This window comes from Populus euphratica, unplaced genomic scaffold, assembly GCF_000495115.2.
Source record: "Populus euphratica unplaced genomic scaffold, PopEup_1.0 scaffold31.1, whole genome shotgun sequence".
Lineage (NCBI taxonomy): Eukaryota > Viridiplantae > Streptophyta > Magnoliopsida > Malpighiales > Salicaceae > Populus > Populus euphratica.
The window spans coordinates 2,749,272-2,774,439 of NW_011499850.1; the positions used below are offsets into that span (position 1 = coordinate 2,749,272).

The 25,168-nt window shown below is 32.3% G+C and overlaps 3 protein-coding genes and 1 long non-coding RNA gene across 4 annotated transcripts in view; 3 read left to right on the plus strand and 1 right to left on the minus strand.

Annotated features, from left to right (window-relative positions):
- Positions 1-229: 229 nt before the first annotated feature.
- Positions 230-1,625, plus strand: TIL (temperature-induced lipocalin). The gene is made up of 2 exons (XM_011019686.1): positions 230-728; positions 1,264-1,625. The coding sequence occupies exons 1-2, from the start codon at positions 354-356 to the stop codon at positions 1,444-1,446; spliced, it is 558 nt and encodes a 185-aa protein (XP_011017988.1). The 5' UTR covers positions 230-353; the 3' UTR covers positions 1,447-1,625.
- Positions 1,626-5,934: 4,309 nt separating this feature from the next.
- Positions 5,935-10,130, minus strand: LOC105121151 (VAMP-like protein YKT61). Its single transcript, XM_011019685.1, has 6 exons — positions 9,740-10,130; positions 9,416-9,513; positions 8,747-8,851; positions 8,517-8,582; positions 7,446-7,532; positions 5,935-6,270 (listed from the first exon to the last, which is right to left on the minus strand). The coding sequence occupies exons 1-6, from the start codon at positions 9,930-9,932 to the stop codon at positions 6,220-6,222; spliced, it is 600 nt and encodes a 199-aa protein (XP_011017987.1). The 5' UTR covers positions 9,933-10,130; the 3' UTR covers positions 5,935-6,219.
- Positions 10,131-13,392: 3,262 nt separating this feature from the next.
- On the plus strand, positions 13,393-18,084 carry LOC105121154 (glycerophosphodiester phosphodiesterase GDPDL6-like). The gene is made up of 11 exons (XM_011019687.1): positions 13,393-13,537; positions 13,621-13,731; positions 13,822-14,118; positions 14,339-14,448; positions 14,623-15,124; positions 15,305-15,343; positions 15,417-15,449; positions 15,721-15,963; positions 16,048-16,190; positions 16,354-16,837; positions 16,957-18,084. Exons 2-11 carry the CDS (start codon positions 13,641-13,643, stop codon positions 17,262-17,264), a joined length of 2,250 nt encoding a protein of 749 aa, XP_011017989.1. The 5' UTR covers positions 13,393-13,537; positions 13,621-13,640; the 3' UTR covers positions 17,265-18,084.
- A 6,556-nt stretch (positions 18,085-24,640) lies between these two features.
- Positions 24,641-25,168, plus strand: part of LOC105121155 (uncharacterized) — an 8,120-nt gene continuing 7,592 nt past the window's right edge. Inside the window, exon 1 of the long non-coding RNA XR_841497.1 lies at positions 24,641-25,052. This is a non-coding gene — a long non-coding RNA (uncharacterized LOC105121155). The remainder of the gene's footprint in view (positions 25,053-25,168) is intronic.

Sequence of the window (25,168 nt, forward strand, 5' to 3'; positions counted from 1 at the left end):
TTATTTTAATATATTTTTAAATAAAAAACACAACTCCAAAAACATCACATTCTCGTGCAACACCTTAATCTTTATCATTTCTTCCTCACCAAGTTTGCCACTCTTCCAAGCCACATTCACAGCACGCTCCCAAAACAAGACATTTGCCAAAAAGATCCTAGAAGCTCCCAAGGTCATCCAGCACATTTCACACCCACCACATGCAAGGTCATTAGCCCTCCACATCTACACCACAAATATCTCAGCCCCTTCCTATATTTGCCTTATAAAGAAGTATTTAAAGCTCAAGATACAGAACTCGTAAAGCGAAAAAAGCAACGCGATAAAACCCTCTCCATCAAAGCTTTGAATCAATGGCTAGCAAAAAAGAAATGGAAGTGGTGAAAGGAGTAGACTTGAAGAGGTACATGGGAAGATGGTATGAAATTGCTTCATTTCCATCAAGATTCCAACCCAAGAATGGAGTGAACACAAGGGCCACTTATACGCTGAATGAGGATGGTACTGTCCATGTGCTTAATGAGACGTGGAATGATGGCAAGAGAGGGTACATAGAGGGTTCTGCTTATAAGGCTGATCCTAACAGTGATGAGGCTAAACTCAAGGTCAAGTTTTATGTCCCGCCATTCTTGCCCATCATTCCTGTTGTTGGAGATTACTGGGTTCTGTCTCTTGATGATGATTATCAGTATGCTTTGATTGGCCAGCCTAGTAGGAAATATCTCTGGGTATGTATGAAAGCAATTTCTTTTTCTTTGCTTTGTTATTTGTGTTGATTATGCTCCTCCTTTCTGGACTAATGTCTTGAATCAGTTTATTGATTAATGATTTGCTCCAAATCTATACTTGTGACGTTGGTTGATTTGATTATGTTGTGATTGATAATTAAAATTAAAAACTGCAAATTGGTGAGAAGATAATTGTTTGGAGGATAAAATCTCGTGGAAGGTATGCAAGTTGTCCTCTCGATTGCAGGCCCTTTCTTGTTTCGTTGTCCTCTTTGAAAATTGTTATTTTCTCCGCAGATTTCCCCTTACACCATCTTTCCTTCCATTAGCAGTGAAAACCAGACAAGAATGGAGGGTTTCAGCCCCATTCTTCTCTGCCCTACCCCTCAAAAACCTCCTAAACAAACATCGTGTTAAAGTCTGAAGCTTTTACGGCTTTGTGCTCTTTAAATCCACAAACAGGATGGTGCGTGTATAGTTCATGCAGCGTGCTTAGCTTTTGGTCTCAACATTATATGTTCTGTGCTGCTTTCAGATACTATGCAGGAAGACCCATATGGAGGATGAGATCTATAATCAGCTAGTGGAGAAGGCGAAAGAACAGGGATATGATGTGGAGAAGCTCCACAAGACTCCACAGACTGACCCACCACCGGAAGAAGAAGGGCCCAAGGACACCAAAGGCATCTGGTGGATCAAATCCATTCTAGGAAAGTAAAGTAGAAAATAACTTAAATAAGAAAGATTACCAAGCAGAGGGTTAAGCACATGCACTACATAGAGCAGGACTGTTGTGTTTTAATACCCCTTTGTGCCTTTCTTTCTGTAAAGAATGTTCTTGTTTTTAAATAGTCGGTTCCTAAATTATATAGAAGGTGCAGAACTTTTTCTAAATAATTTTGATGGAGGCTTTTGAATTTGATTGATAAGGCTTGGGTTGTTGTTTGGCTTGTGGGGTGCGATTTGTGTTTTGGGTGCTAATATCACGCCCACAGTTCGCAAAAGGAATCACAATGCCAAACCAGAATCCTAGGAAGAATTGACCTTATCTTTAATGAGTGTCGTATGGATTTGCATCTTGAAACCAGCTCGAGGTGGGGTCAAATTGTCTGTCGTGATAGCGATGACAGATTCTTGCTTATCTTGCAATCCTGTGTTCTTTTTCCCCACAAGAGCACGTTGTTTTCTCAGGGCTCACAGGCATTTCGTGAAGCGATTCAAATGGTAATATACTCGGAATGCTTGAAATTTGAGAATAACGATGGCCTCTGCATTCAAGGTTCCGTGCTAATAATACTCAGAATGGAACGCTGAAGTGAAATTATTTTCATTTTGGAAGCATTGAGCTGCCGTTTTGTTCAGCAATGCATCAAGCAGATTCTTGTTCTCCATGAACCCTAGCTGTAATATACTATAAATGTTCCTGGTTCTCTATTAGCAATCAGGATTCATTAACAAAGATTCATATGGATTTGAACTAATCAATGTGAGTTTCCGACACCATCTCTAAAACGTCTGGCAACAAAACCCAAAGAGATTTTCCAGTGTCACAACTTTGAATTTGACTTAACGGTATTTAATTACAGGATTAGCTGTGATGTTTTGAATTAAAAAAATATAGGAAAGGTAATCAAGCTCTTGTAACATAGAAGGAAGTATAATTAATTGAGGGATATTTTGGTAATTTAACAAAACTTGATAATATAAATAGAAAAATAAAAAAGAGGGATCTGAAAATTGAAAGAGAGAACCGCTAGGAGAGAAGAGAGAAAAAAAAAGAAGAGAAAAGAGAAACAAAAGAAAGTTAAGAGGAAATAAGTTTAAATGTAAGATTTATGTTATTAAATGAATAAATGTATGTTATTTGAGTTTTTAATTTCTATTTTGATAAATGTTAAGATTTTAAAGATTTTATTTTGAGTTGATTGAGGAATTAATTTGAATAATATAGGGTTGATTATTGTGGGTAATGGATTGGTAGTTGATTTTGAGAGATTGTAGGTAAAGATGATGATTTTGAGTTATAATTTTGTACAAATGGTGAATTTTAAATTAGAAATCTGGAAAGAACAATAGGTTTTCTGTTGAAATTATAGGTTAGAAGTTGATAATGACAAATTTCTGGTTTGGTCCCTCAATTTATGAAAATTAAAGTTTAATCCCTAAACTTTGAAAAATTATAGATCAGCCCCTGGAGCATATTCCAATGAGCATAATAAAGTATGAATTATGGACAGAATTCCTGTATAGTTATGAAATTTTACCATTTTTAATTTGATCATTCAATTTAACAAAAGTTATAATTTGACCCAAAAATTTTGGAAAAATTTCAGAATAGTCCCTAGAGTATAATGAGATATTCTGGATAAAATTGAGGATCAAATATAGTCATAATTTCAGTATAGTCATGCATTTATGATATTTTTAATTTGATCCTCCAATATGACAAATTACAATTTGACCCTTAAAAATATGATATATTTCAGATTAGTCTCTAGCTATAATATTAGCTTTTGTAAATTGGTTTGATGAATAATTGAGGGTTATTTAGTGAATTATTACCAATTTTATTATTTTTTTATTATGGATTGAATTTCAAAAAAATTGTTTAATGTTGAGTTTTTAGAAAAATATCTAGTTTAGTCCAAAAACATATAGGGTTATAGAATATATTATTAGATAAGTGTATTAAGTCTCCTTTGCATTCAAAAAATCCTGATATCCTATTAGCAGGATGTCAATGGAATTTCTTTTGATATCAGTTTTAAGTTCTGTTTGTTTTCGAGTCAGGTAGGTGGATAATTTTTCATATGCATGAGAAATATTATAAATATTTAAATTGTTAATATAAATTAGATCATGCTTCTTGATAATACATATGCTGATTATTATTCTTGTTATGATAAAGTATGATCTATAATTTAATCTGAATAGTTTTGGATTAATTCCTGAATTGATAGTTTTTCATTTGATTAATATCATGAGTTGAGTCTTGAGATATGAATATGTTTGTTTCATTATGATTATGAATCTAAGGTATGTCAATCAAAATAGTCATGCTAATAGAATAGTATTGGTCTTTGTACATATCGTATCTGAATTCTAGTTGGTCGGGAGAGTCACCAACTTGTGCGAATTGATCATCCCACAGTACGAAGCCTCATGTTCATTACATTTTAATTTTCTGACGAGTTTTACCTTATAATATTCTTGTTATGGTCTATTTGAGGAACCTTCCTATAAAAACCTAAAACTAATTGTATATATATTTTTTATTGTTGTATTACCTCATGTGTGTATATTGAACATTATCTACTCACTAAGTTATTGAACTCACCCTCTCACTATTCATCATTTTCAGGCTTATAGCTTGATAGCAGATTATTTTTGTTGGACCTTCAGAACCTGTTTTTTATATATATAATTTGTACCTTTTTTATATCTAGTTAATACTCAAAAACTATGAAATTATATTAACTCTTGTATTAAAATAATTAAATTATATTATGAAGTTAGTTTGTTATTAATATTGTATTAAACTCTGATTGAGTTGTTTAAAGAATAAGATTGTATGTAAATTTGGGTTTGTATAAGTATAAAACTTTAAAGGAAAACCTTATCTATGTGTCAGTCATAGATCTGGAAATCGGGTCATGATATTAGATGACCTTGTTAGTCTGTTCTTGTAAGAGTAAAGGCATTTATTTTTAGCTTTTTAAATTTAAATAAAATTTATCTTGCTTAATAGGGGAATTCTTTCACATTTTCAATTGAAAATTGAGGTATTTGAATTTGCACCAATAGAAACCATAAATTTGATACACCATAAAAGCATATTCTAGATCTTTTCTTTCATTTTAGATAAGGAGAGTCTTCCATTCTATCCATAGTTTTAAAACCCGACATGACCCAACAGGTTAATCTAGGACTCAGTCGACCCGCGGCTGGAACCGAGCTGGGTTGAAGAAAAAATAGGGGAAGGAAAAACCCAATATAACCCGGCAAGACCCGGTTGCAAACCCATTGATTTGTTTTTTATATTTTTGTTAAAACAACATCGTAATTTTAAAAAATAATAAAATTTGACTCGGCTAACCCGGTGACCCAGTCAAAACTCGAAACTCGGGCCTTAAACCAGCCCGGTGACCCAGTCAAAACCCGAAACTCGGGCCTTAAACCGGACTTGGTCTTAAAACTATGATTCTATCCTATTCATTAGTATTGATTACGAATAGTAAAAAAAATTATTTCTTTTATCCCCACCTACAATCTAAAATCTAAACAAGTCACACATACCCCATAGTACATGTCCCTCGATGCCAAGGGCATCCCTATGTCCCTCGACACCAAGAGCATCCCTAAAAGTAAGGGTTTTGGTTACATTTTTTATTGGTTGTCTTGTGTTTAATAAGTTGTTTAACATTTGGCATATTGAATTATATACATAATAGACTAGTTTAGATCAATCCTGACTGGATAATTATGAATTTTTTTTACTAATGTACATACTAAATATAAAAATGTGGTACAAGTAACTCTCCTAATGCAGCATAAAAATAGAAGCAAAACAAAAGTTTTTTTCACAATTTTTTTATCATACAGAATTTCCAATAAAAATTTTGTTCTTTCCAAGAAATTAAGAAAAAATCAAAACTTGATGTTCACTTTTTAAAAATTCATTTCAGACCATTGAAGCTTCTCAAACTGCTTCTTTTTAAGAACCAAAAAGATTTGTGTCAAAATAATAAATGCCAAGAAAAACAAAAACCTTGAACACATAATGGATCCTGAAATACTATTTTTACATTTCCCGACTAAATCCACCCACATTAGAATTACTTGTTAATAAGTGATCGAGTTTTATAGATTCACCCGCCTTGTGAAACAAGAAGTTCTGGTCCTAGATGATACCTTAAAAGAAGTTTTGACGGAATCCCTATTTACCAAAATTTTTACTTCTAGTTCCGAATAATCATTAAATCCTCCTCTTTCCGGACACCACATATGTCATACAAAGAGACCCGCCAATAGTCAAGTACAACTCGGTAGCCTTCCATTCCTAGATCCGAATATCATATTATAAAATAGCAAGAGAAAAGCAAAGCACAACGTTTCACGAGGAATGTTGTGTGCATCATCCCTAGTATGGTAAAGCTCAGTGAGATAATTAGGGGTTTGCCCTGCGAGAATGGACAGTAGGAAACGATTGAACAAAATATATATTAGTTTTAAGATTAAAACGTAAGAGAATTGCATACAACACTGGTGCATGCGAACTATGATATTGCTAGTTAAACACGAGGTGTATAAAGCAATGATAAGAAACTTGATGATTAATATCTGGTTTCCTTTCTTTTCGATCCAACACAAATATCCAGAAAGGAGAAATTTCCACTCAGCCACACAAATTTGATAAATGATATGGACATATTACAATCACAATTTACCATCCACCAGCTTCAACAGTATGACAAATGAGGGGCCATTGCAGCTACAGTATGGTACAACATTGATTGGTTTTCTTCGCCTGCTTGTAGAACATCTGTTTCAACAAGCAACCAAAGCTTATGCGTTAATAATCTCCACAAATTGCAATTAGAAAAAGCATAGCTGAGTTTAAGACTTCTAGAAATTAACAGAGGTGCTAAAGTTCCATTTTGAAATCATAGCTCCCAGATTTTTCCTTGCAGTTTCTGACATTGTACAACGTAGATCAGCCACTTAGAAATTATGATAGAAGGCGAATTCATTTGGCAAGCAAATAAATAAGATGAAAGGAAAACAATAGAAAAACAGTTCTGTTTTGTTTTTTAAAAACAAAGCAAAACATAGTTCAAAGGTTTCTAATACAAGTACAACATCAACCTTGGATGCGTAGTACCTTCATGGTAAAACCCTTGTCAAATTGTGTGATAATTTTGGACTCAGATGGGCAAGTTTTCCTGCTTTTAATTACCAGAGGTTTGTTGCTGAAGGGAGCGGATGGGAAAGGGAAAGTTTATCCTAAAATTGTTTTTCCAATACTGAAAATTTTTGTATAGCGAACACAAGCCAATAATATAGAAGTTCAAAATATATCAACTCCATTGGTGGGAAATGGAAACAGCAGAACATCCTATCAAAAATTTTAAAAGCGAGCAAAACAAATAACTGTGTCTTCATAAATCACCATAAAATTTCTTTTAAGAGACAACTACAGCTGAACACGGACCACAACAATGGTGAGAAGTATGACAAAATGCAAGTTTAATCAGCATGTGGATGTTGCCATTGCAAGCACTTCACTAAACTGAAAAAATAACTGCACTTGGAAGGAAAACTTTTGAGAGTCCCTTGGAATTTAGAAATGAAAGAATTCATAGCATCTGATTTCCCCCAAAAGGTTCCATGCCCCTTTTGCAATACATAATGGTTTAAAGTAACGCATTCTTGAGAGGTTATCAAAATCCCAACATAAACAATCATGTAGTAAAGGTGTACACTTCTGTCAATAAACTTCTACAAAGACTCTAACGTCAACTTCTCCAACTGTGAAACATACACATACATGGAATGATGGTGTAATGAAGCAACAAAAACACAATTAGATGACTCTTACACAATTAAGGTAGGAAAAAACAATAAACACACATACAAGAGTTGTGCATGTTATTTTTCAGATACCTGTGCACTAGAGAGAGAGAGAGAGAGAAACATAACAAATTTGTGCACATTTACCTGTGATGCAGCACTCAGATCAGAACTCTTCTCAACTAAACTGTCAAGTTTCTCACCTCGTGCAAGCACGCTGTCAATGGTCTTATGCTGTACCAAAGAAAAATACACAAACATGTCACAGGGCGAGTAATTTAGGAAACCAAGTTATAAGGATCATGTTCAGTAGATTAGTTATGAATCACCAGAAGGTAATCTATGTCTAAACTTTCAGCTTTTAATTACTTTGGCATGAGATTTCTTTCAACACATAATGAAAAAACCAAAAAGAAAATTCATGCACAGCACAAAACTCAGGAAACAGAGGCAAATCAGAAGGCCAGCTACCGAGACTTAAAATTGGACATCACAAGCCTGTAAGGTCAAAATCAGTTAATAAGTGATGTATTGAGCACGCAAATCTCATGACAAGTGCTGCACTGAGATGAAGATTCCAGCTTCTAAACAAAGCGAGCATGTTGTGCATATTGCACTGACAAATTCTGCAAAAGGGATTAGTATTATGTAGGTCCAAAAGGGATTAAAGATGCCATTTGGTTCCGTGATATGTTAATACTGAATTAAGATATACCACAAATATAGGTTACTGTATATGAATAACAATCCAGACTCCAAAAGAACGAGCATGTGGATCATTTTCCAGGGATGGAGTTCAAGCTACTCCTAGTTTTACTGCAACTTAGTCACCCCTTTTTCTGTTTGTAAGCTTTTAAACTTTGATTTTTGCAGGAGATAGTGTCTCACACCTGGGTCTATCCAAAGAACATGCCATTACAGTTTGTTCAACCAATTTTCATATGGGCCCGGGGAAAAAAAGCACAGATCACGTAGATGAAGAATGAATCTGCTTTTTGCTTAAGTTGATTATAGTAGTATTTCATTCTCTAATTGATAGGTTCCAAAATAGTTATTCCAATATGGTAGAACCACGAGACAAAAATACCTCCAACCAAAAGCTAAGGATGGAAACAGGAAAGGAAAGAATAGCAGATTTGACCAGGCATTTTAACTGGAAGAGGATAGGAAAGAATACAGAATTGCAAAACTAAATGTATCTAATCAACAGCTACTCACAAGGATAATTTTTGTCTCGTCCAACTCCCTCTGGATTTTCAACAATTTGTCTGCCTCTGCAGGATCCTGAAAATTTAAAAATTAAAAATTAAGGTAAAATGAAAAACAAAGAGGCTTTTAAATTCATGAGATTTGTGAATAGAAAACTACAAAATACTTTTCATTAAATTAAAAAAAAAATAAGCATCACGTCCAGGAATGAGACTAAGAAAAAAAAAAGTCTAAGTTACTTGGAACTTGGTCAAAGCTTCATTCAAATATGGCCAAGGTTGACTACTATCTGCTTGTGCAGTCCTCCAAGATTCACCGAAATTTTTTTGATACTCTTCAATCACCTGAAAGATTACAATATAACATCTTAAAATGAAACCCATGAGATAGCAAGTACAATTAAGTTGACTCCACCAAATATACTACTTAAAAAACAACCTAAATTTTAAATTTTGGACAGAATCAAAGTTATCCTTCACATAAATTATATGATTTCAGCTTTCAACCAAAAAAAGTCCCATCTAGTTATAGTATCACATCAGGAGGTCACTCAAGCAAACATAGCATTGCATCATAGGAACACAAAGAAACTTCAAGCAAACCTAACTATGAAATCTATTTCCTTTACATGATTTCATATTGCAAAACTCTAAAATGTTGATGAGACACAAAAATACAAAACTTTATTCCAAAACGAGAGAGAATATCCGACACCCTTAACAAAAGCTATCAAACATCATACAAAATCCTAATTACAGCTGCATTCCAAAGCTCTTACTGATCTCTTTTCACAATAGTTATACATCAATTTATTTATGTATTATTATTGCCCATTCATCACAAACTAACAGCATAAACACCAAATAAAACCCAAACTACACCGTAACAAGCGCGGAAACAAGTATTACCTTATCGAGAAGGGAAAATGAGCTGCGAACCGGATAATGATCGTCCATAAACCCCAACGCACAAAGTCCATTTCGGTTATAAGCATGCACTTTGTACTCTGAATGATTCAATTCCAATCCAAAAACACGAAATTCAGTTATCCTAATCCAGCATCCCAAAAATCACCACATAAACTAGCGAAATTACAAGGAATTAAACATCAAATTAAGTATAAAAAATTCCCTGACTTGACCAATTCATCAAATCTAAAATTACAAGAATCCAATTCGACGGAACGGTAAAACGAGATCTCTAACAAAAACTCAGAATTAATTGCAACGGACCTTCGTGCTGGACGGATTGGCGTTGGCCGGGTGGGGTGCGTTTAGCGACGGTTCGACCAACGAAAACGATGAATTCTCTAACACTAGACCGCTGGAAATACCCGAAATGACTCACATCGCAAGCGTTAGCTAAAATAACCGGATCCGATCCTTCCGGGTTGACCTTCAATACCAATAACGCCGTGATCTTCATTTCTATTTAGGAATCTTTTTCAAAACTAATTCTCTCTCCTTAAAACTCTGCTCGGTTTCGTGTTATGAAACTGTTCTGTTCTTTCTTTTTTTTTCTCAATTTTAGATTTCTCTCTAATGGAATCGTCAAAGAGGAGTGGGATTTTGGTTAGGTGCGGGTGAGATTATGTTCAGGTATTGGAGTTCCCCACTGGGGATAAAGTGTTTGCTTTGCCGACGCAGAGGAATGGATCTGGACCGTTTGTGCAGTTCAGATAAAAGGAAGGTTGTGTTGTTGGCCGGTGATGTGTCAATGTGGCGGGGTCCACGGAACTTATTCTCACCGTTCCTCCGCCAAAGAAAGTGGAGGAATTTATTTTTTTTGGGCCTTACTCTGCTTTTATAATTTATACGGGATGATAATGATTTATTTTTATTTTATTTTAATTAGTATATTATTTTTTAATGTTTTCTTTATATAGCATTTATTTTTCCCTTACAACATACTTTTCAAATAATTTTTTAATTGAAAAGATTAAATTATTTTTTAAAATATTTTCAGATGATTTTAATAAGGTGATATTAAAAGAATTTTAAAATATTTAAAAAAAAAACACTACAACATAATATTAAATGCTTATTAAATAATAACTTTTCTTTTGTTTATAAAGAGAGAAAAGGGCATAAAACATTATCAATAAAAATATAAAATTAGTACTTTTTTTCCATCTTAATTTTACTTCTACCGAAGCAATGGAGATATTACATTTTAATAGTTAATGTTTATCTTGATTTTTTTTATTTTTAAGATAAATATTATTTTTTAACTCGTTGTCTTGATAAAAAGCTATGCCGAAAGAAATTAGATGTGCAATTACAGCTTCTCCTATTATCTAATCCAGTGCAGCTTTAGGATAAAACTAATTTTTTGGTCTGCTGCGTATTGGATAAAAAAATTATTAAATCTAATAATTTTTAGTGTATTAAAAAATTATTTAGTGGTTTTATTAAACTCCACTTTACGGTTAATTTTAAATTGTCATCCTAGTTTAAAATTAATCTAATAAAAATTTTCAGGACTTAATTAATTTAATAAATTTAAAAATAATTTGGATTACCCATAAAAAAATATGACTTGTTTTTAAAAGAAATTAAAAATAAAATACATTTTTTACTATTAAAATGGTTATATATCATATTAACTTAAGCTTCACGGTTTTACCCAACAAACTTATTATTTAGATCATGGATTCTATTAAATTTAAAAACTTTATTTTTAATATTATTTTTCACTTAATGATACAATAAAAAAATGTACAATGACATAATTGAGCATCAAATAATTGGTATAATGATTATTTAAGATTGCGATAACATTATAAAAAATAAATCAAAAAAATATAAATACAAATTTAAAAATAATTAAATATTAAAAAATGAAATTATTTAAAAAAAACCAAAGAGGATTCAATTAATAAAAAAAAATGAAGTGTGGAATTTACCAAAGAGGATTCAATTAATAAAAAAAATGGAGTTTGGAATTTTTTTAAAAAAAATTATTTGGTATTGTTATTAAACCGAATCTAATAGTTTAACCTTAAAACCTCTATACCTAACTTCTTGTTCAATCTAAGTTTAAAATTGACTTTACATATCTCAGTTTTCTTGGCGAGTTATAAGACAGTTTAGATGATTGTTAGAATCAAGGTTTGATTTAAAAAGTTAAAAAAGTATTTTTTTATTAATATTAAGATGATAACATATTATATTGACTCGAATTTTATAGTTTAACTCACAAAATCCACAACCTGAATTATAGACTCCATTATATTTAAAAAAATTCAACTATTTTTTCATTTAATAACATGAGAACAAAAATAAATGTTTGTAAAAACTATGTATCAATCAAATATTAGAATATTTATTTGAAATTACAATAACTTTATAAATATAAATTTGAAATAAATTATGATAACCAATTTAAAATCAATAAATATTGAAGAATGAGATTGAAAGAAATAATTTTAGAAGGTGGGGTTTCAAAAAAAAAATTAAAAAATTAAAAAAATATCAAGATAATGACATATTTGATCGATTTTAGCTTTGTGGTTTAATTCACAAAACCCACAACTTAGGTCATATACTCTATAGTGTTTAACTTTCTTTTTTATATAAATTTTTATTTAATGACATAATAACAAAAATAAATAACCACAAAAACTAAGTATAAATAAATACAAAAATGCTTGTTTTAAATTATAATAACCTCATAAAAAAATTAAAATAAATTTTGAAGACTTAATAAAAGATAATATAATGTTAAAGGATAAAATTGAAAGAAAAAATTTAAAAATTTTAAAAATATACATACAAAAATAATCTGCTTGTAGTCTTAAATTATTATCTAATCAGTTCAAAAATAAAAAATTAACTTGAATTTAAAAAACTTCTCTAACCCTGATTTACTTTTTTAAAGAGTATGAAATGCAAAAAAAATACCTTAGTAGAACTCCTTTAATTAAATATAAATCGTTGACACTACACTCAATTTTTAGTGGTTAAAACATGACCAATAAATATCCTTTTCTTTCCTCGTAATATTAGGATGATTTTCTCTTTTCCATCTCAAACCAAGAACTACAAACTAGAACAATGAAGTTTTGGGCCAAACTGTTTAATAGAAAATCTAAGGGACCAAATAGTAACTTTGTTATATTCGGAAAAAGTGTGAGGACTATTTTGATTTGTTTTATAAAAGTTTTTTCATTTTGATAATTTTTCAATTTTAATTCTCTAATTTTCAATTTTTTCTAAACCATAAAATCATATTATTTGATGCAAAATGAAGCACCGATTCATTGCTGAAATATTTTTTAGATTATGATACTTTTATAAAAAAAAAATACAAATAAATTATAAAATTTAATTTGTAATATTTATAATATATTTAGATTATGATACTTTTATAAAAAAAATAAATACAAATAAATTATAATTTATAATATTTATAATATAAAAAAAACTAAATTAGAAAAAATAGCAAAAAAAAATTACCATGTGAATCCACGTGAACTTAACTTGTGAGTGGGTGAACAAAGAAATCAAGATGGGATTTAATTTTTTTTCTTAATTTTAATTTGAATGGAAGACTAAACAAGCCCTTAAAAAAAAAAAAAAACTTAAAGATGGACACATCAAAATTTAAAACTAGCAGGCAGGGGTTTCAAAAAACAGTTAAAGTCGTTCTTTTAGCTGGGAAATCATTCCGCGACAGATGGACCAAAAAAACATTCAACAACAAAAAGGCTTCTAAATATCAGGAATCAAAAATAGAAAATAATTCTCAAGTTCATAAATAAAACCATAAAATCAAAGCAGCAAACTGCTTACTGGTTCTCGACCAGCCATTAATGCGATAAAAACGAGGGGGAGTTAATTTAGCATCACAAAAAAAGAAAAAAAAATTGATTCTTGGGCATTGCTTTAATTGTCAGACCAATTTCTCTCTCCTTTTTTTCTTGAATTTTTATTCCATTTCCTTGAAGAGTTTCATTCATTCCCAATTGAAACTTGCAAGGGAACTAATTAATGTTTCCCATGTTCTAAGCCTAATCCTTAAAAATTCATGTAAGTTCATCAATGGGTTTTTTTCTTTTCCAATTTGATTCGTTATGGTTCGTTGAATTTGGATGACAACCGTTGTTTAACAGATTAACAGGATTAGAAGAAAATGATCAAGAATGTGCTTTTAGTTTTTTTGGTAATCCATGCGACGTTGGCGAATTCAGAATCTGCTTCAAAGAAATGGCTGACTCTAAATGGTAGCAGCATTTTACTTTTGCTTATATTGTAGAATCCATCTGGAAACCTCGTCTGATGGAAGACAACATGATTGTGCATCGTGCATGCAGGTCGGAGACCTTGTGTGATAGCCCGAGGAGGGTTTTCGGGGCTCTTCCCTGAATCCAGTGACTTTGCAAATCAGATGGCGCTTGCGACAAGCTTGAGTGATGTGGTTGTGCTCTGCCATTTACAACTAACGAAAGACGGTGTTGGGATTTGCCAGGGAGATGTCAGGCTTGACAACACAAAAAATATAGCAATGGTATTTGAAAAGGGATCAAGAACCTACAAGGTAAATGGGCAGGATCTAACCGGGTGGTTCGCCATAGATTTTACAGCTGATCAACTCCTTGCCAATGTGTCCTGTAAGTCTCAGAAACTGCATTTTGGTTTTATAGAGAGATCTTCTTGTGTTACCATAATCTAAAGGAAATCAGATGGTCTTGAACGAAAATAGCAGTTTCATGGTTGCAAGATCTTATTATTCATGGCATAGATAGGAAGGGTAATAAGCTTCAGAAAATTATCTTGTGCCTTGAAATGACTAAAATTCCTCTTCGGCGTTGTCATGTTGCTCGTATGCAGTGGTGCAAAATATTTTTTCCCGGCCAAGTGCATTCGACGCTATGCTGCCCATATCAACTGTTGATGATGTCAGAAGTTCCAATCCCCCTGCATTCTGGTTGAATGTTCAGGTGTCCCTCTCCTCTCTTTCTCTTTCTGATAACAACTTTGTTTGAATATTCCTTTCAAGGTTTAAGGTGTCGACAGGCTCCATGCCCAGAAATCTATATGAATTTACTTACTAATTAACATATAAGTGTGTGCAGTACTAATGCCTTTGCTTTCTATATTTTCGTGGTTTGCAGTATGATGCATTCTATACAGAAAACAAACAAAGCGTGACAAATTACATTCAAAAGGCAACGAGACTTCAGGGTGTGAATTACATTTCTTCTCCTGAGATTGGTTTTTTAAAGAAAATCAAGGGATTGGTGAACAAGGCTAAGACCAAACTCGTCTTTGTGTTCCTAGACAAAAAAGCAACTGAACCCACAACCAAGCAAACTTATGGTTCAATTTTGGGAAATCTTGCCACAATCAAGACATTCGCATCTGGGATTGTTGTCCCAAAAGATTACATATGGCCTGTTAATGCAGCTAACTATTTAGAAGCTCCCACTAGCCTTGTAAACGATGCTCATAAACTTGGTCTTGAAGTATATGCTTCTGGGTTTGCAAATGACTTCACTACAAGTTATAATTATAGTTATGATCCATCAGCTGAGTACCTGCAATTCATTGATAATTCCCAGTTCTCTGTTGATGGGTTGATAACAGATTTTCCTCCCACAGCATCAGAGGCTGTTGGTAAGTCAATACATTCTCATGCCTTTCTCTGTGTTCATTTTCGGCCAACATGTGATAGAAACAACATTGAAAGAATGGATTTTGTCATCAAAGTGTGTTTTCTTTTCAGAAAGCATCTTAATTGTACTATGAAAATGAATGTGTAAAATATAACCCAACAATTTTATCTTTCTTATGCAGCATGTTTTGCTCAGTACACCGATATCAAACCTACGAAAGGTATATATGTTTTTCTTATATTCGACGTACATTCCACAAGAGCAACCGATTAACAATGCATTTCTATATGCAGAACAAGCTTTGATCATAAGTCACAATGGAGCAAGTGGAGATGATCGGAATTTTCCCCCAAACTTCCTCGTATTTATCAAACAGAAGCGTAGGCGCTAATTCAGAAGACAAATTTTGATCTAGAAGGTAGAACACACACACACACACCCATTGATAATTAGAAAAAAAGTTATCCAGATCTAGCAGGGAAAATAAATAAAACTAAAGATAAATCCCATATTGACCCAGAAAACAAAACAAAAATGAATCAGGGAGGTGAGCGACGAGGCTCAGATCAGAAGTGTTTCTCAACCAGACAAGAAAAGAAAACCCCTTCTTGGCTGCAGCAAAGAATGAGCTGCAAAATAACAGGAATATCCCTCAGATTTCACAGCAACCATTCAGAGTCAAGGATGGAGTGGCTTTCTGCTTGGATTCTGTGGATGTTACTAGAGATACAACTGCCGCGGCTTCCTTCATGTCTCTATCCACCACTATCCCTGAAATTCAGGACTCAGCTGGAATTTTTTCCTTTGATCTTTCATGGAGCGATATTCAAACACTGCAAGGTAAACTTTGTTGCTACTTTCCTGCTTACAATTTTGTTCAAGCAATCTTTTGAAATCCCTGACTGTAAAATTTTCTTATTCCAGCTCAATTGACAAGCCCTTTCGAGAGTAAGGGTGGCTTGCCAAGAAACCCTGCAAACAAGAGCAAGGGCAAGTTTCTTACTCTTGCTGAATTTCTGGAATTGGCTAAAGTAAAGGCGGTTACTGGGATTTTAATCAACATTGAGGTGAGCATTTCTCTTTCACAAATTTTAACTGTGTTCTAGAATGTGTCAGCTTCATAGTCAAAATCATTCACTTCATTGAAAATTCTCCACGCTATCATAGTTTGTATTTGCTATAAACGTCTACCCACGATACAAATTTCTAAGGCACGTCCTTGGTCTTCAGAATGCCGCTTACCTGGCATCACAGAAGGGTCTTGATATAGTATCTGCGGTTAACACTGCCTTTGGCAATGCCACATTTGGCAAGCAATCCACACAAAAAGTCCTAATCCAGTCAGACGACACATCAGTGTTGTCCAAGTTTATGAACGTCCCAGCATACAGTAGAGTACTATATCTTAAAGATGAAATCAGTGATGCGCCCAGGACACCAGTGGAGGAGATCAAAAAATATGCTGATGCAGTAACTCTGCCAAGATTCTCCATCGTGCCCACCGTTAATGGCTTCACTACAGGAACCACCAAAGTCGTAAACGAAATGCAAGCAGCGAATATCTCAGTATATGTCTCAGTCTTAAGGAATGAATTTATTACCCTTCCATTTGATTACTTTTCGGATCCTACAATAGAGATTGCAACTTACACTTCTGGAATTGGCGTTGATGGAATCATAACCGAGTATCCAGCAACTGCAAGCAGATATTTGAGTAAGTACCAGCCTCACCAAAACCATAAGTTCTTATACAAAAGCTCATGCTTAACAACAGACGCCTAGACTTTACTTCTCTAGTTTGTACACTAACATACTAACATTGATCCCCTTCAGGAAATCCATGTTCTTCCAATTCCATGCCCGATAGCTCATACAGCATCATTCCAGCTGAAGCTGGAAGTCTACTGAAGACAGTTCCTGAAGAAACACAGGCACCAGCAAGTTCCCCAACACCAGCCTTGGATGTTGCAGATGTTGTGGACCCACCACTCCCTGCCGTAACCAAACCTGCATCCCCCCCTCCTGCATCCCCCCTTCCTGCAACTTCACCTCATTCAAAAGCCTTACAAAACATTGCTAATGTGGGCCTTTCTCTAGTAGCCATCATGGCGTTTACCTTGCTATCTTTGATGTGTAATTAGTTAACATGGCAAGTATATGTGGCTGATTTATTTTTTTAACCTGTCTACTAGCAACTTAAGCACGTCTCTGGACGAGTTTTTATTTATAACTCGTTAAACACGAGCTGAATGGCCCATTAGTGTCAGATTTTTGCCTATATAGAAACACTAACTGGGCAAAGTAAATTATCATCTTTCATGTCTAAGTTTCAAACCTCATAGAATGAGATCGTAGCTCACTATCACTTCAATTTTTTCAAAAGAAGACACTTTCTTTACCCAAATTTTTAGCTTGACATGCAATTCAACAGCCCATTTGAATAATCCAGGGCATTAAAGACACGAAACTTGGTACAGGGTCTCATCACAGAAAGAGTTCTGGCTGTTTCTAAGAAAAACAATGAAGATGCTAAAAATTGATTTGAAATGAGCCCATTTGAAATTTTTCTGGAAAAAAAAAACATGTTTGAAAAGTTTAGACCAATCTGTAGAGAGTGATTATGAAGAAGAGGGAGGGAGGCTCAGATTCGCCTTTGGTCAGACACGAAAAGGAACACTGACAATCAATGGCTGCAACACTGATCTCCTCAAAGTTACCCTGCCAAAGATCACATCTTCCTTTCTATCTGATTTTCTATTTAGAAAAAAATCATCACAGCCGATTGAGAGAAAGAGAGAGAGAGAGAGAGATTGAATTGTTTTTTATTTATTTATTTCTATTTGAGAGAGAGAGAGAGAGAGAGGGAAAGGCTCAAATCCATACTAATCACCAGACAATAAAAAAGAAACACAAAAACACCATGGTTGCAAGAGAAGAATCTCAGGACAAAAGAGTCATTTTCTGAGCGAAATCCTAACTTGCCTTGCCAAATGATTGAAGGGTTTCTTTAAAATGACTGATGTTTTCGCTGGAAAATATCATCACAGCCTCTACCAGGAGAAGAGAAGGAGCATAAGCAAAGGCATGCTCATCAGCGAGAGAACCGCCAGAGCATACATACACACATACATATATATATTTACACATACACACAACCTCAGGGCGGTTGATTGATTATCAGATGGTGAAATCATAGGCTGCGCAGACATTCACAGAGAGAGGGACGGAGAGGCAACCACCCTGAGAAAATCCATTCCCATGTCCCTCTCCAAGGGCAAAACCTCATTCTTCACTGATTTCTGGCTGTAGGGTAGGTATCTCAACGTTTTAAGGGGACTGGTTCAATTTTCTGTTAATTCCTTTGCTGCCCTTCTTCTTGTGGTCTTAAGGAGTGATGAGGTGGCGGGCGTTTTGGTAATTGGATTTCGGGCCCATAGAGAGTTGGGCTAATCCATATACACGGCCTTGATCTGTAGGCTTTTGAGGATGACAATCCCTAAATTATTCTTTCAAAAAGATTTTGATCGACAAACATTCACATGCATCCCATTCATTTTTCTATTTTTTTTTTATAAAATATCATTAAGAAAAAATTTAGTCAGAAAATTGAACCCGTTAATATTATGATAAAAGCATTGTTTACAGTATAATAAAATTATCATTAAGAAATAATTCTTCCTCGTTAAAATAAAAGCATTGTTTACAGTATAATAAAATCATTATTATTGTTATTATTAAGAAATAATTCTTCCTCGTTAAGAAAAAATAGAAAATTTCTAATTCCTAGTTTTTTTTATATTTTTATGACTTGTTGAAAACAGAATGAGAAAATCTTAAGGATTCAATCATGGTATTAAATTTATATTTTTTTTATTATTATTAAAATAAATATCCAGGCTAACTTATTAATTTCTAAAATCCCTTAATTTATTAAATCTTCTTAAAAATATTAGGTTCTTTTCAAAAATCCCTTAATTTATTAAATCTTCTTAAAACATTAGATTATTAAAACATTAGGTGGTTATGAGAGATAAGTTCTCAGGATTTTATTAAATTTCTAGATGTTCTTCAAAACAAATAATTTTAATAATTTTAATGAATATTATGATTTTATTTACATGTACTTTAACAAAATTTTGAAACATTAAATTTATTTGATCAAGGTTGGGCAAGGATGGTGGTGTTCTCTCTGGACTGGTTACTCTTCAGCTTATTTTCGTTTTTGAGCTGGGCTGGAACATTGCATCCTCCTTGCTCTGCAGAAACAGTGAGCACACCTCTCAAAAATTGTTCAGAATCGAACCTGATGTTCTTGGGATATACACCCTTCGATTCAACCATCTATTTCTAACTTGCCACCTGATTTACTTGAGAGAGTCCAATGTCTGATCTTTCAACCAAGTTTAGTTTTAGAAAATAATCTACAAGCAATAGCCATTAGAGATTAATTTCAGCGGTTCTTGAATTTTGCCCACAGCCTCTACAGGGAAGTCGGCATTTACTGGATACGTTAATTAATTGATTTCCCGTAGATGGTCTATTCATAAATTTAAGCTCTTTCAAAAAGAAGAATCCAATGATCCGTTATCACACATTATTTAATAAAATTTGTAAGAGTACAAAAAATCCAGCAGTAATTGATCTCTATCCGAAATTGAGAGAACAATTAAAAAGACGAGCGACTTGTAGAAAAAACATAAATTTGGTAAACAAGAATACAATTAAATGAAACCCAGATGGGGGTTTCAAGAAAAAATTGGAGGGGAGGGGACCGGAGGCTCAGATTCGCAGTTTGTCAGACAAGAAGCGGAACGCAACCATGGCTGCAACAGTGCCTGTGAAAGAATGATGTTTCGTCTTCCTACTGGCTTATAAAACACTCATTTCATTTCACAGACCTATCAATATCGCCCTGCCAAAAATTGCATGTCCCTTTCTATCTGATTCTTCATTTCGAAGATCATCACTGCCTCGTAGATAGATAGATTCATAGAGAGATAGAGAGGTTGAGAGAGACAGAGAGAGAGAGATCGCATTTTTTTTTTTCCTTTCTTTTGTTTTGGAGTGTTACGAGAGCAGAATACACCGGCTTTTCAGGAGGCTCAGATTCGCTTTTTGTAGTCTGAAAATCAATTCAAACCTCAACCCGCAAAAGCTACCACAATGCTAAACACATAAAAAAGAAACACAAAAACCACGGCTGCAATGAGGAGAGTTTTCTCCGTGAAAATGGACAAAACAGTCAATTTCACAGAGAAACCCTAACTTGCCATGCCAAATGATTGAAGGGTTTCTTTAAAATTGACTGATTTATAACTGGTAAATACATCACAGCCTCGAAGCTTAAGCAGAAGAAGAAGAACAAGAAGAACAAGAACAAGAACAAGAAGGAAATATTAACATGAGGAACAAAAGGATTATAATACACACACACTGACACACACATACACATGTGAAAAGGGCGATGGTGAAATCATCGGCTTCGCAGTCTTTCAGAGGGAGAGGGAGGCGACAACCGTAGCGCAACCAGTCCACCTCTCTGAGAGCAAAACCTCATTCTATGATTGCTCTTTGACTGCCTGCAATTTTCTCTCTTCTCTTCTTTACGGTAGATGGTTGTTGTTTTTCATTTCCGTAACTACCCTCGTGTTGCGTATTGATGAGTGATTAGCTGAGTGAACGCGGTAGAGGCTGTTTTGGTCATTGGGATTTCGGGTGAAATAAGAAGATAAATATGAGGAGGGTAATTGGATGAATGGAATCGAGGAATTATTAGTTACATTTTTTTTACCGGTCACGATTCAAGACTAACCATGGTTAAATATGGTTAGCCCGGTTTTCCAGGTGCACTGCCCTCGTGATCATAAAAAGCGACCCCATTAACTTTCAATGGTCTGTTCGTATTTGCTGTGAAAATCTCAACACACATTAATTACTCAACTTCCACGAGGGCTTGCTTTCGCACCTTCCTTGTTTAAGAATAAATCAAGGTTAAAAAATACTCTATTCGAAACCAGTTTATCCTCTTTTAATATCAATACATTAAAATAATTTAAAAATATTAAAAATATATTAATTTAAAATTAAAAAAAAATTAAATTATAATTTTTTAAAAAATATTCTTAAAACGCATAAACTGTATTGTTACAGCGGTTATTCTCGTTTGGTAATACAACCTTGGTGGGTAACAAAGAGATCACTATACTAAATAATATGTTTTATCGCAAGAGAAAGAGCAACGGATGCCCCATTTCTTGTACAGCTCCTTCAATCCCATAAACCACCGAATAGAAAATAAATTACCTCCTCATTTCTCTTTAAAAAAATAAATTCTTTCTCGCGTGTATTTAGTATTATAATATAGAATATTTTTTGAGTAATTTTTTATTTTAAATTAAAATAAATATTTAATAGGGTAAACTCTAATTCAATGTTTAGAATAAATGGGAAAAAAAGAGAGGAATATATAATATTTGCGATTCAATTATCTCCCAAATGATATTTTTATTCCATTTAGCATTTTTCCATCCCACAGCAACATTACCATAAATCTTCTTACCTTTTTTGTCTGAAAGTTCTGCTCTCTTGTAGATTCACTTTTGTTTCTCGTTTTTTGAACGTTTACATCCACCTGGCTGACAAATGAGGAAACCAGTGCAGTTCATGTTTCCATAACGTAGTTATCAACATGGTTTGTCTTTCCACACAAGTGGTTTTTCACTGTTCCAAGGGCTGTAATCCGGAGATTCCAGACAATGATAGCTGTATGTTTTTAAAGCATGTTTTTTTAATAATTTTTAATTTTTTTAATATATATAATTACGTTAAAAATAATTTAAACATCATGTTACAACCGCATAAAACTCATATTTTAACAATTTAAATAATAAAGTATTTTTTTATAAATATATTAAAATAATAATATTATTATTAATTTTGAAAAGTTATTTTTTATATCAGTAAAATGATCTAAAAACAAAATAAAATTAATTTTTTAAAAAAATCTTTTAAAACAGAAAAATGTAATGTTTCTCGTTGTCTATCAAAGTCGAACACTTAGAAGGAGAAATTGTTTTACCAAACCAAAATTTATCATGTTCATAGACTGGCTCCACTTTGCTGAAGGTCATCGTGATATGCTTGCACCAAGTCTCCTAACATCAAGAGCTTGAGAAATCTGGCTAGTTTCTTAGACCCAGAATCAACCGAACTTTTGAAAAGGTGTTTTTCCAGATGAAACATTTGAACAAAAATTAAACCGACACCCAAAGATGGTTTAGAGAGAAAAAGGGGAGGGGAAGGGCTTGGAGGCTCAGATTCGCCTTTCTTTCTCGGACATAAAATGAAACGCAGCTGCAATCATGGCTGCAACAATGATCCGTCCATGAAAAACAGAGGATGTCTTCAACACTCTCGTTTCGTCGTTTCAGGGACTCCTCAAAGTCACCCTGCCAAAAATTGCATGCTTCTTTCCATCTTATTTTTCATTTTCGAAACATCTATTAATTTAAAATTAAAAAAAAATTAAATTATAATTTTTTAAAAAATATTCTTAAAACGCATAAACTGTATTGTTACAGCGGGTATTTCGCCTTTAGAGAGAGAGAGAGAGAGAGAGCGAGACAGAGGTTCATCATCGCCTTTAGAGAGAGAGAGAGAGCGCGAGAGAGGAAGAGGTAATAAATTATCGCAAGAGAAAGAGCAACGGATGCCCCATTTCTTGTACAGCTCCTTCAATCCCATAAACCACCGAATAGAAAATAAATTACCTCCTCATTTCTCTTTAAAAAAAATAAATTCTTTCTCGCGTGTATTTAGTATTATAATACAGAATATTTTTTGAGTAATTTTTTATTTTAAATTAGAATAAATATTTAATAGGGAAAAAAAGAGAGGAATATATAATATTTGCGATTCAATTATCTCCCAAATGATATTTTTATTCCATTTAGCATTTTTCCATCCCACAGCAACATTACCATAAATCTTCTTACCTTTTTTGTCTGAAAGTTCTGCTCTCTTGTAGATTCACTTTTGTTTCTCGTTTTTTGAAGTTTTAAAAAACCTAGACATTATAGAAAAATTTAAATATGCCAGTCTTCAGACTCTTGACATCTAGCTTCTTCTTTTTTTCGCCACAATTTAATTTACATAATAAATTTTGATATAATTCTAATTGTATAGAAAAGTAAAATTTAATTTTATAATCTACATAATAAATATTTATATATATTCATGAATATATGATAAGTTTTTTATTTCATCAAAATGATAAAGAACTATTTATTTGAAATTAAATTTTGATTATACCTATAAATTATAAAATTTAACTTTAATCTTGTTTTAATTAATTTAAATATTATTTATTTATTTTTTAATTTATTTAATTTGTCATGTTGACTCCACAGAAAAATTACTATTTCTCAACTGTTAGATGAAAAACAAAAAATATTTCAAAGCAAATAAGGTTTTTTTATATTTTTTATTATTTAATATTGAATTAATTAAAAATTAAAAATTTTATTTTTTTTGAACTTATTTTTTATAAAATTGTTATGATTAAATTAAATTGATTTTTTAATTTTATTTTATTTTAATTAATCAAAAATTAGATTTTATATTTAATTTTTATTTTATAAAAAACTATCAAGATCTTATTTTTTTGTTTTTATATCAAATTATTATTAACTTGTAACTTAAATATAAATTTAATAAAATTTTATGACTTAAATACAGATTTAATAAAAAACCACCTAGATTTCAATAGTTTTAAAAAACCTAGACATTATAGAAAACTTTAAATATATCTGTCTTGAAACTCTTGACATCTAGCTTCTTCTTTTTTCTGCCGCAATTTAAGTTATATCATAATAAATTTTGATGTAATTCTACTTATATTGAAAAGTAAATATTTTTATATTTTTATTAATATATGGTAAGCATTATATTTCATTAAAATGATAAATCATAATCATAAAGAACTATTTATTTAAAATTAGATTTTAATTATACCAATAAATTATAGAATTTAACTTTAATCTTGTTTCAATTAATTTAAATATTATTTTTTAGTTTATTTAATTTATCGTATTAACTATAAAATTATTATTTCTTAACTATTAAATAAAAAATAAATCAAAGCAAAGAAGGTTTTTTGTAATTTTTTTATAAAATTATTATGATTTTTAAACTGAAATTAACCATTTAATAAGTTAAATCAATTTTATTTTTTTTTAATTTTATTATTCAACTATTCTAAATTTTGATTGAATTAATTAAAAATTAAATTTTATTTTTATTTTATAGAAAATTATCTTAATCTTATTTTTTTGTTTTTATATAAAATTATTATTAACTTGTAACTTAAATATAAATTTAATAAAATTTTATGACTTGAATACAGATTTAATAAAAAAACCTCTTTGATTTCAATATGTAATTTTAAAAAAATATTATCTTCAATTTTTTTAATTAAATCATGCCTCGCAAAGGTTTTTTTTTTCTAATAGAAAAATGTTATAAACTCTTGAATATTTTTCATGTTTAAAAATTTTGTAATGCGACCACAAACTAGTAAATAAGCAATTCCAAATTTACAATGCTTTGAATTCACAGGGCTTCCCATGTCTCTCATCATTTGCCTCCCACATACCGTCCTCCGTCTTCCACTCTCTAGAGCGCAGCAATGGAAGGGCACGACACAATCGCTTCATTTCAATAAACAAATCTCTCCTTACAAGTCTTCAAGTGCAAATTTATGCACGACCCATTATCAGTCGAATGATCGGAATTTTCCCCCAAACTTCCTCCTCATATTTATCAAACAGAAGCATAGGCGCTAATTCAGAAGACAAATTTAGATCTACAAGGTAGAACACACACACACACACCCATTGATAATTAGAAAAAAAGTTATCCAGATCTAGCAGGTTTAAAAAAATATTATCTTCAATTTTTTTAATTAAATCATGCCTCGCAAAGGTTTTTTTTTTCTAATAGAAAAATGTTATAAACTCTTGAATATTTTTCATGTTTAAAAATTTTG